General features: G+C 37.4%; 1 protein-coding gene across 1 annotated transcript in view; it reads right to left on the bottom strand.

Moving 5' to 3' along the window:
- Positions 1–12,352, bottom strand: part of LOC117290049 (WD repeat-containing protein 62-like) — a 57,834-nt gene that overhangs the window by 22,859 nt on the left and 22,623 nt on the right. The window contains exons 5-15 of the mRNA XM_033771294.1: positions 12,270–12,327; positions 11,957–12,049; positions 8,496–8,612; positions 7,783–7,875; positions 6,500–6,682; positions 5,712–5,872; positions 4,557–4,632; positions 3,518–3,775; positions 2,454–2,724; positions 1,404–1,529; positions 38–108 (exon numbers count right to left, since the gene is read on the bottom strand). Coding sequence (XP_033627185.1) covers positions 38–108; positions 1,404–1,529; positions 2,454–2,724; positions 3,518–3,775; positions 4,557–4,632; positions 5,712–5,872; positions 6,500–6,682; positions 7,783–7,875; positions 8,496–8,612; positions 11,957–12,049; positions 12,270–12,327 — 1,507 coding nt within the window. The remainder of the gene's footprint in view (positions 1–37; positions 109–1,403; positions 1,530–2,453; positions 2,725–3,517; positions 3,776–4,556; positions 4,633–5,711; positions 5,873–6,499; positions 6,683–7,782; positions 7,876–8,495; positions 8,613–11,956; positions 12,050–12,269; positions 12,328–12,352) is intronic.

Below are 12,352 nucleotides of genomic sequence, written 5' to 3'. Positions count from 1 at the left end.
TCAAGATGCTGCGTTAGTGAAACCTAAGATGAGTTACCTGAGTAACGACCCTGAACATGAGAGCTTTATCTGCACCACAGCTGATCATCTGAAGACGGCCATTGGCTTCTACAAGGAGACAAATCATAGATACATTAACAATATGATATACATGCAATAATGATACCAACTAGTTATAATACATACAATAAAACTTTATAGTGATTACCATGAGCATTAACAAGAAGAAAATCACTTCAGGGTTGATGACAATTTTATTTTTGTTACATTTTGTTTATTTAAAGTTTGACTGAAACAAGGCTAAGCGCCACTCCTGGTCAGAGGGTACGAGAAGAAAAATATTAAAGATGAAATTAACTTGGGAGAGCTGAAGGTAGGAATTGATATCCCTCTTAAAGCCATTGGACCCTTTTGGTTCAGAAAACAAAATAAAAGTTCACAGATTTACAAATAACTTACAGGGTTTTCAGAAGGCAATGGTGAAAGACTTTTCTTGAAATATTATTCCATGAAATGCTTTACTTTTTGAGAAAACAGCAAAACAATATAAATTCTCGTTAACGAGAATTACGGATTTATTTTAAACACATGTCATGACACGGTGAAACGCGCGGAAACAAGGGTGGGTTTTTCCGTTGTTTTCTCCCGACTCTGATGACCGATTGAGCCTAAATTTTCACAGGTTTGTTATTTGATATAGAAGTTGTGGTACACAGAGTGTGGGCCTTGGACAAAACTGTTTACCGAAAGGGTCCAATGGCTTTAAAACAGTCTATATTTTAGGATGGACCAAACATGTACCAGGCAAGGAGTTCCAAAGAAATGCAAAGAGAATAAAGCTGTTGAAATGGCTCTTTCCTCTAACGAAAAACGCTATTTGTAATTTCTTCCAAGGGGTCCGGCTAGCTAGTTCAGTGTTGAAAAGCATGATCCCCATTTTATTTAAAAAGTGTTGACTAATGAAAACACTGGTGGAGAAGTGTAATAACAAGTTAACTGGTCCTACTTGCCACCAGTCACTAAATATGTTAAAGCCATTATACACTTTCGGTAAACAGTATCGTGTATCACAACTTATATATAAAATAACAAACCTGTGAAAATTTAGGCTCAATCGGTCATCGGAGTCGGGAGAAAATAACAGGAAAACCCACTCTTGTTTCCGCACGTTTCGACGTGTCATGACATGTGTTTAAAATAAATCCGTAATTCTCGCTATCGAGAATTGATATTGTTTTAATGTTTTCACAAAAAGTAATATTTCAAGAGAAGTCTTTCACCATTACCTTCTGTAAACCCTGTAAATTATTTGTAAATCTGTGAACTTTTTTTTTTCTGTACCGAAAGTGTATAATGGCTATAAGGGCAAACCCTACACAAAACATAAACCAAATCCAACATACGTGTGAATTTGACGGCAGTTATTGAAGAGGAGTGATCATCAATTGTCTGAACGAGTGAACAATCTTCCTGCATGTTGAATACATGGATCAGCCTGTCTCGACTGGCAGAACATAGTAGATAGTAACCTGTACATACGAGAAACTTTGTATTAAATATCATAACAATAAGAGACTAAGGTTTGCCATCATTATGTAATTATCTCCTTTAAAATGAGTTGAGGTGGTTCTGAAAGATTGAGACATTACAGCTGAACATTTCGACCATAATGCTGTGACTTTCTTCCGAACATTTATAGAAATCTAGAGACAGAGGTTTGCCATTACTGTGCGATTATCTCCTTTTTGAGATGATGTACAAACTCATCGCTTCAAGACATTTCTAGAAATATAGATTTGTTTAATTTTTGTTGGTACTTTTTTTTCATTTTTTTTTATGCAAGCCGCCAGACACACAAAGCCTGAAGGGCACTTCAAGGTGTGGGCTACAATATATTTTATTGCCACCTACTCCTAGGACTGCTATCTCTATGTAATTATCTACTATATGAGTTGAGGTTGTTCTAAAAAGAACCGGTGATTTTATAACTCAATGTTTCATATCAGTACGCTCCGGCTGTCTTCAGGACAAAGCTGTGGTCACCAAGGCTACGAGAGAAGCTAGAGTAGCTCTGTATTATGTGTAGTTCATATTCTTTGATAGAATTGAAGAAGGAATAGTGTCAATTTGTAAAGAAATAAACCACCAGCAAAGACATTGACAAAATGGAGAGACCACCAAGATTAGGGCTAGATAGCTGAGTTAGTAGGGCACCGGCACATTAATCCAGAGGTCACACCTTCAAATCCTGTTTTAGTACATCTTTCATTGTTTACCCCAAAATGGAGTTGTTGATTTAATGACACAAAGACAAATCATATTGAAATGTAAGTTTTACCCTTTTACACAGCAAGATGCATAGGTGTATTAACTTAACTATACCCTAATAATTTTAACCTTAATGTATGTTTAAACACGTTCTCTTAATCCTCTTTTAGTCTCGAGAGTTGTACCTGAGTCTGGTCTTGAGAACTCCAGACAAAGCACCTCCGAGTCGTGAGCTTCAATCTTATGCACCTCATCCATGAACTGCATGTCGTGTACCCTGACGTTACCAGACCGGTCGCCTGAGGCCAGTAGCTGACCGTCAGAGCTGATGCTGACACAGCGGATACCACTCTTGCCCTCTACGGAATCACCCTTGTCAGACGCTGCTGATGAACTGCCGCTGACGTTGCACAAATTCTCAAGCTGGTCGTCAACGTAGATGACTTTCAGAAGCTCCTGATGTATAGGGGAATGAGAAGTTTGATTTGAGATTTGTCAGGACACCAGCTGAGAGAAATAATTATGTTCTGACTAAGAAAGGTTCGCCGTAACACCAAGTGAATACTTCTTTCTGAGTAGTGTTGGTTCCGTAAAGAACCGGTGGTAAACTCTTAGGTATCGTTAACCACCGGTTCTTTTCAGAAAATCACTACTCAAAAATAGATATTTACATAGTGTTACAGCAATCCTCTCTTAGTTGTACTTCCACCATGCAAAGTTTTAAATCCTAATTAATATGTCTTGCTGATTCTGTTATGAGACACTGGCACCTAAATAATACCCTTCTGTGCATTTGGTTCTTGTTATAAACCGTCGTAAGGAAAAGATACCCCCCACCCCTGATGGAACAATAAAGTTGTTATCCATCTAGCTTAATATCTAAAGGTTTTATTGTAGCATCAAGATTTTAGTGTATTATAAAACTGCACAGAGCTGTAGGAAAAAGTATCCTGAGCATAAGAGAAGCAAAGGAACAAATTTACTTTTATCTGTAAAAAAAATAAAATAAATAATTACATAATAAAATTAAAACAATAAAACAGCTAGTTTTTTTTTTATTACCTGGCACACACAAAAGAGTCTGAAATTTTTGTTGAATTCACACTGTACTCAATACTGAAAAATGAATATACAGCAATGGAAGGACCCCGGTTGAAATCAGTGTTAACCGTTTGGGCATACCCTGGTAAATGAAATGTAAAAAAATGAGTAACTAAATAAAGGCCTATGTTGACTTTTCTTGACTCACATTGCTATAGATGTTCCTCTTGAACGTATCTGTATTCATAGCTGGGTCAACATTCCATATCCTAATGGTATCATCGGAAGCGTAGGTCAGGAACGAGCCAGGAGGGAGGGCTTCTTTATCACTCTCAGACAGCGAGGGGTACACCTCAGCACCCCAGATGCAAGATGAGTGGTAGAGGAAGGAGCGCTGCTTGCCTACCTTCTTCACATCTCGGATATCCCACACGTACATGCTGTGGTCGTTGTAGATACAGGTGATCTAGGATGAGATTGAAATATTGACATCTTTAGTCCTAAAATAAGGGATTGGATTTAACTGTACTGGGAAAGGTATGTACCTATATGGTACATGGTATCATTCCTCTTTACTTTAGTGAAATTGGTTTCTAACATGACTCTTGGTATAATACCATTTAATCAACATTGTTTACTCTAAAGAATTTTTCTAAAGACAGGGTTTAAATTTTTTTTTTAAGACAGGGTTTACTTTTGGTAATTGCCAAAGTCCACTATTACTCACTTGATGTATCCCAATATATGCAATATGCATAAACTAACAAACCTTTTTTAAATTTTGACTCAATTAATCATCAAAGTTGCTAGAAAAAAAATTAAAGAACAAACACCATTGTTGCACGGAATTGTGTCCTTTCGGGTGCCTGAATGTCTCAAGCCTTTCTCAACTCAAATTATATTGGGTGAAAAATTACCACCGTCTTTAAAACTAGAATACTTCAAAGGGGGTAGTTTGTAACAATTTGATAATACAAACAGCTCTCCTAGTGCTCTTCACCAAGTAAGTTTGTATGACCATTAATTTTTGGAGTAATTACCAAAGGTACATGTATACCCTCCCTAAAGCATGCAGACAATATTTGTATCTAGGAACTACCAGTATCCGCACTTCATGTGCCCCAACATATACATGAAACACACATGAAACTTTAAGCTCAATTGGTCATCAGAGATACAAGAAATTAGATATCACCACCACAAAGTGTTTAGCAAATTTTTAGTTTTGCTAAGCAGTGCTAGCTTACTTTCTTATTGACATCATCACAGGTGATTGCCATGACTGCAGGGAACCTCGCATCTTCGCTGTGTGTGATCATATGGCTGTTTAAATAGATAATAAGAGGAACAAAAAACCTCAATCATCAAGAATAAGACTACATCCAGAGGTTAAATCACAACTGCATTCATATCATACCTACATGTAACACTAAAATACCAACACAGGGCTACCTTTGATACTGGCCTTCCACATTGTCTAGTAAAAACTGCCATGGTCTAGTACTTGCACACTTACTATTTATCAAATTTTACTAACCAGTGCAACAAAGTTGATTCCTTTTCCCAAATGTGAATAATAGATTTCATAAAGTGTTCATTTATTTTTCAGTGTGTGAAAGTAATTTCATTCGACCAATAAACTAGTTGTGATTGCTACCATTAATCCATTCAGAAAAAACAATATTTTGACAATTTTTGTAATTTAGCCTAACAAAACTTTACAAGCCTGGTAAAAATAAACTAAAGCGCTAGGCCTGCACATAAACAATAACCTAACCAAATAAACAAAACGGAAGAATGAACATCTTAGACCATCCAAATTGTTCAATGAAGGTATCAAAAGGTAAAACCTCTCAATTTACTATTAATGGCTACAATAAGATATTAACAAACATAAACAAAACATATAAACACACTATTATAAACTTTAACTAACCAATATGTGAACTGTAAACCAGATGCTCAGTTAAGTTCTTCCAGACATGTGTTAAAATGGCGAGTGAGATTTAACAACCTCTGTACATATGGTATTTAATTAATCTCCAGGACTCCTGCATGCATTTAAAACTGACATGAGGTGACCACATGTGTACACCTGTTCAATTAACTTTTGAAAAGCCCTCAAAATTATAATCATTGAAAGAAAGAAATTCCAATGCAAGTAATGGATATTACATTCTTTCGATTTTATGCAGAGCTTTCTCACCAAATATTCATAACCCATTTCTTTTTTCTTTTTTTTCATCAGTAAACAGTAAAGCTTGGTTCAGGAATTCGCATCAGTTGAAACAGGCTCAACTCCTGCGAAACTTCGCAGCGAAAACAGCCCTGTGACCATGGTGACGTCAAAAATCCCTTCGCATACGCATTTGCAGGAAGTGTTAATAGGGGTTTGAGCTTACCTTGGGTCAATGCCCTCTGAAACGTTCACCCCTAAGAAGTGCGGCCGTGGAAGTGTGGCAACGAAGTTTAGCGAGGAGGCGCTGAACAAACGAACTATTCCATCGGTGCAGCCCACAAATAGATACTCATCAGTTGCGATGATGCAGTAAGCATTGGTGGTCTAACGAACAGAAGAGAATGACAGAGTTGAAACGTTCCATGATGGGACAAAGAGGAATGTGGGGGGGGGGTATGTGAGAGATAATGTATGTAAGTTATTTTTCATTGTTCAAGCAGGAATTAATTAAAGTTCCCCAGTTTGTTTCTTTTGTGCTTTATATCTTAGTATTTTATAAAAGTCAATGCTTTATGTCATCCTTAACCAGGGCTGGAGTTTTACACTGGACGAACACAGGCCAGTAGGTTTAGTGTTGGGCCTATAAAGGCGTGACTGGACAAGTCCAGCAGTCAATGGAATAATAGAACCTCACTGTGGTGAAAAAAATATGTGTCTCAAGCAAAAACAAGTTATGTTTAAATGCTGACTTTGTGTCTGATAAACACGTTTCCGTTCTTTTGATTAATGAAGCAGGCCCAAGATAAATCTTCTCTTAAACCCTATGTCAGGACATGCATTGCTCTGGTCTTGTTAGAACAATTCTGGGCCAGTAAACATTTTGAGCAACAAGCCCTTTTGGTCTTGTGGATTCCCCCCCCCCCCAAGTTTGAGCCCTGAAGAAAGAGCCTACAAGTAGCCCCCATTCTACACCCACTTCCACCACCCACACCCCCAAGCAATGTCACTTACCCTGAGTTCTACCCATTTGTCAAGCAGCCGCTGTTCACTGAACTCGCACAGGAGACCAGATTTTGTGACTGCGTATGTCTTGCTCTGGTTGACCCCAAGCCCGCAGGCCACGGAACAGAAGAAGTTATTTCTCTGCTCTCCCAGAATACCTGACCTGCTGTTGAGGGGAACAGTTTGCCTTGTCTGTTGGAATAGAAAGGTGGTGGAAGTTAGCGTAAGCATTGTGAAACAAAAGTTGGCAGACTCAAGCTGTACGCATTTTTAAGGCAATAATGAAAAATGAACATCACATGGTATTGTTGCGTTACCCGCCCTAACACAGAGAATTCGAACTGCCCCTAGCCATTTGGCTAGCTAGGTGGTCTAGTGGTTAGATATCTGCTCTAGCAATGCAAAGGTTGAGAGTTCAAATCCCACTCGAGTGATTTTCCTGTTGATTTTTTTCCCCACAGAATTTTATTAAGTGCTGAGTAAACAGTGCTTAACAAACATCAGTGCAAGGGTAAAAACAAATAACAAAAAATTAATTTATATTTGGTTTGCGGTAACACCATGTGTGTATCTACTTGCCAGGTAGAGTTGTTATTAGGGAACTGTCTTGCTTTATTCTACTGCCGCGGAGTAGATAATCGGAGGTTCGGGAGACTTCTCAGTTCTGAAAAGAACTGTCCTGCTTTTTAACTATTACCAGGGCGGATGGTATAGAAACTAAAAGAAAATTAATTGCTAGCAAAGTCTTCACGGGAGATTGACTAAAATGTCTGAAACCAAGCTAACAATTTTAGGAGTTATATTGAAAAGACAGTTCCATCTTTAGTTAAACCCTGTGGTTATAGATTTTAATGAGCTTTTTGAAACAGCATCCTCACCACAAAAGAAGCAGATAAAGAGCAGGATTTATTGAGAAAATAGCAAATACCTTTTTTTCATGAGGCAGACATAAAAGAATCTGAACTCATATTTAAAAGACTGGAATTTCTCATCCCTTAGTCTTTCTCCAAACACAATGAGTGCATGGTGTTTTAACAGGTTTTGTTCAACATGTTTTGCTGCACTCCGCTATTTTTAGTTCTCGCCAGGACAAAATCTGTTTAAAATTTGGTCTTGGGTATGAAATTGGCGGAAATAAACAACAAGATCTCCATTTCCTCAAGGACTGTGTATCAAAAATATAATTGCAAAAAATAGTTAATGGCCTGACGTTTCGACCCTAGCAGAGTCTTTCTCGAAGGTTAAATGCTAAATAAAAAAATATAATCCTGTATTTTCTGACCATACTGTACCTTGCTTTTGATGGCCATGTACCAGAATCTAACACTTCTGTTGCCGACAGTCACAAACCGGCTACCGTCCTCAGAGAAAGCAAGACCTGTCACCTGATGATGAAGAAAAGCCATGAATGTGTTAGTAGAGTTTATGGTGCATTACACTTTTTCTTTGTGGTCACTTACCAATAGTGGTCTTTGTGGAACTTGAAGGGGAAAAAAACCTTCGTGTATAATCAAAAATAATGAGGTAAAAAAAAAAAGATCTTAATTATGTCAAATTGATGGAATTGTTGACACAGACTACACGTCGGCAATTTAAAAAGCAATTGTTCTTGTTTAGGTTCAAAACATGTTTTTTTTTAAATTAAAAACAAAACAAAAACTATTTGCGAATTCAGGATAATTTTCAAGTAATGTGTTAGACATTACACCTAGGGTGTCCTTGATTCTTAACATGTGTATTTTATATGCAGGGTATTGCCAAGGACCAGTATTATCACTTGGTGTATTCCAACATTTAAAAGCATAAAATAACACGCCTGTGGAAATAATAGCTTAGCTCATTGTAGTTGCAAAAAAAATAGTGGAAGAAAAGTTACCGTTGATAAATTGAATTGGGTGTTTACATGTAGATGCCTGAGTAAGGCTTCGCGCCTGAAGCCTCATTAATGAAAGATTTGTCTGTATGTCATGACGATAAATGAATCTTGCTGAGTTATTTGATGTACCTTGATGGATATTTTGCCGGTGCCATGTTTACTTCCAGTCTTCCAATCCCACACATTGACCACCATGTCATGCTGCTCTCCTACTGATATCACATACTTGAGGTTGGGTGAGAACGCCTGAATGTTCAGTACAAATAAACAACGGTGATCGTATCAGATTTATCGTTTTAAGTTTTAATTAGTTCAATTGAATTTAAAGACAGTGGTAATATGTACAATGTACATGTATCTGCAAATACATGACTCAGAAATCTTGTATTAAATGCAACTGTCATTTATTTTTGGTAAACATATAATTAGAAGTTAGAATATTATAAGTTATCACACAAGCGCGAGTGGTATACGGACAAAAACAGCGCTATATTTTCCGTATTTCCACGAGCGCGCGTGTAATAACGTATTTATCTTCAAGCAAACATGGCGCGTGACATAGAACACACAAGACACAGGTAGTGATATTAGCCGTGCAATATAAGTTTTTATCACCACTCCATTCTGCAAATCTGATTGGAGGATTAGCGCGCACTTGAAGATAAAATTTGTTTTTACTCTTACACCAATGTTTATAAGGACTGTATTTATGCAGTACTTTCCAAAGTTCTGTGACAAAAATCTAAAGGTACATCATTTGGGCATAAACTCCCAATGCAGAACCAACATCTATTAAATGATTGTGGTACTGGCTGCTAACACATAGGATTTGAACTACCTCTAGCTACTGGGCTAGCGCAGTGGTAAGACATCTGCTCTAGCAATGTAAAGGGCTTGGGTTCAAATCCCACATGAGTGATTTGCCTGTGGATTTTTTTTAAAGAAGCATAAAGTATAAAGTGCTTAATGCATATTAGTGCAAGGGTAAAAACAATTTTATATTGCTACATGTAGAGGTTTCACTGTAAGGAATTTCATTTAACTGCATCAATGCACAGAGAACCCTGGAATTTAATACACAGCACAGACATGACAGAGGAGGCCATGACTTCATTGCTTTTGTCGTGGCCTTGGTGCACGATTAAATCATTTCATAGACTTTTGTTTGGATGTTGCAAGGTTTTTCTTTTCTCTTTTAGCCTTAGAGAAACACTGATAGGGTCAAAACGTGAGGCTATTAAATGTATACCATACGTGAGGCTGTTAAATGTATACCATACTTGTAGGTCATTCTGGTTGGTAAGCGGTTTGCAACGCTAATTCTATTTCCTCACTTTTGGATGTTGTACAATGTGAAGGAAATTGAAGTGTCAATGCACTCCCCATGCTTACAGCCTTACAAGAATTAAAACATTTCTTTTACATGGTTTGCCTTTTTAGTGAAGCCTAGTGATTTCAATGTCAGATCACTTCAAACAGGATAAAATGCACATAATAAAAAAAAAAAAACTACTCTTGTCTCTTAGCAGACAATAATGAAACATTCCCGAGTCTAAATGATTAAGTTAGACTGTTAAAGGAAACTCATTCCCTCGTGTTGGCCAGGGTGTCTGTGCCAGGGTAGTCCCCATGCCATCCTGTCATGCGGCTAAACGGGGACACCGCTAAACAGGGACACCGCAAGGGAACAAGTTCATTGCCAATCTGATTGATCTCAGAAATGTAGATCATGAGTGAGTCACAACCCTTAATAAATCCTGTTGCATCTCTTGATTGCATTTCATTTCTGAGTTGGGATGAGCATTGGTGAATAAGATTCATACTGGATTTCAAAATATATCCAATACAAGTTGGCCGGGTTGAAAAAATATAGGCATGTGCCACTTGATTAAAATCACTTCCACAAAATGCAGCACCTACATGTAGTTCTAGGATTGTCTCCACTTATTCCAATAGACTGGATTATAAATGACAACAAGCACTACAGTATAAGAAATGTGCATCAATATATTTATCAGGCCTATTGATCAATACAGACATGAACATTGACACCTACGTATACATTGTATGAGTGCTACATGCACTAAGTACTTCGGGCGAATGGAGGGGGGTGGGGCCTTTGAATTAAACCGTTGGACTTTCTAGTATTTTGAAAACTTCGGAAGAGCTATACATCATCATGTACCATAAGATGTATTTGGTACTGGTACTTGAATAATATTGCTACAAGAAAAGCAGTTAATTCAAATTACAGCCAGTTTAAATCCACACTAAACTAAAAACTCATTTTGCCTGGCCTGAGAACTAGACAGGGCATTCAACGCAAATACTTTACTTTACTTGGCAAATTATTGTCACAAGTAACAAACTACACGTCAAAATTTTCCACCTCATTAACCTCCACCTGGACTGTTCAATGATGCTCTCCATGAACTTCAAGAAAACCCTGCAACTGACTATTCCAATTAAATTTTAATATTCAGACCCCAAGGTGGACATTCCCAGTTTGGCGATCAGTCCACAGGGTTACTCCCATCAGGGGTATACTGCATCTGCCTCCCACAAGACTGATGCTCAAGACCAGATGCCACACAAGCACACTATCATCATCATCAATAACATTCATGGAGATACATCATCCATCAGGAATAGAGAACTTAAAGGAACACGTTCCCTTGGATCAGGCGAGTTGGTCTATGAAAAGCATTTGAAACTGATTGTTATGAAATAAATATGGTTACAAAGATATTTTAAAAGTTACATGCACATATATATGTAATGATCCACACAAACATGACTCGCACTTGCATGGTTTTCCGTACACTGCACTCCACTTTGTGGAATCAAATTTTTGACTCCAGAAAATAACCGACCGTGTTAAAGTAAAAGGAAACCCATGCATATTCAGGGCAAATTTGAGTGGATCATTATATACTATTATTAACTTTAGCTGTAAAGGAATTACTTCATAAAGTATCAAGTATCAAGAATATGCATTTTATAACAAACGGTTTTCAAACGTTTTTTATAGACCAACTCGCCCGATCCAAGGCATTGTGTCCCTTTAAAGCACTGAGGGAAATAACATCTGCATCTTCATATGCATCTTCACATAGTTTCATTGAGGACATTTCTAGTGTCAAGCTTAATTGGATGGATTGGGGTTTATTCCTTCACAATTAATTGGCTGTTGAGAAGATGTTGAATGATTAGGAATGCCTGTGGGTTTAGCTGGATGGGGGCATTGATAAGTTCAAAGTAGTTGTAAACATCACGTGTCGACCTTGTTTAAACCCGGAGCAATGATTGCAAGTAAACATGCACTATACTATTTGAAACATTAAACTGCCTTGCTAAATGTCCATTAAGTTCTATTTTTTGTAATAGTACTGAAAGAACGTTCAATCATGGAGGTAGAAATAGCTACCTCAATGGTTCATTAGAAAGCTTTCAAAAGCACAATGACAAACATCACAAGGTTCGTTAATTTGATTTCCACTGGACAGTGACCATTTGAACAGCTTTGACACAGAAAACTAGAACACAGGGTAAGGAAATGAAGAAAGCAAAACGTTTCAAGAAAGCCTTACCACGCAATTAATTCCAAACTTGTGTCCATGGAATTCTGCCAATTGTGTTCTGTCCTCCACATCCCAAACTCGGACTGCTGGTTTATGTCCACACTGAGGAAAAAGAAAAGATTAAACATTTTAGGCTTTGTAAGTTTTTCTGTTTCCCTTAATTAAAGGAATTTATTAAAGGAACACCCCACCTCAACAAATAGAATACTAGTTAATGAGCCCAGGCATGTTTGAAATAGAAGCTGGTATTGAGTTACTGAAGTTGCACAAACGACCTCTTGTTTAATGTTTAATGGATAAATAATTTTTCGAAAATTCTTACCTCTCCAGAAACAATATTTTTTCCATCTCCAGAGATAGCCAATGATGTTATTGTCTTTCTGCAATTTAGTAAGGAAAGTAAAA

Source organism: Asterias rubens, chromosome 1, assembly GCF_902459465.1.
Source record: "Asterias rubens chromosome 1, eAstRub1.3, whole genome shotgun sequence".
Lineage (NCBI taxonomy): Eukaryota > Metazoa > Echinodermata > Asteroidea > Forcipulatida > Asteriidae > Asterias > Asterias rubens.
The sequence above is the reverse complement of the archived record's forward strand: the minus strand, read 5'-3'. Positions and strand labels throughout refer to the sequence as shown.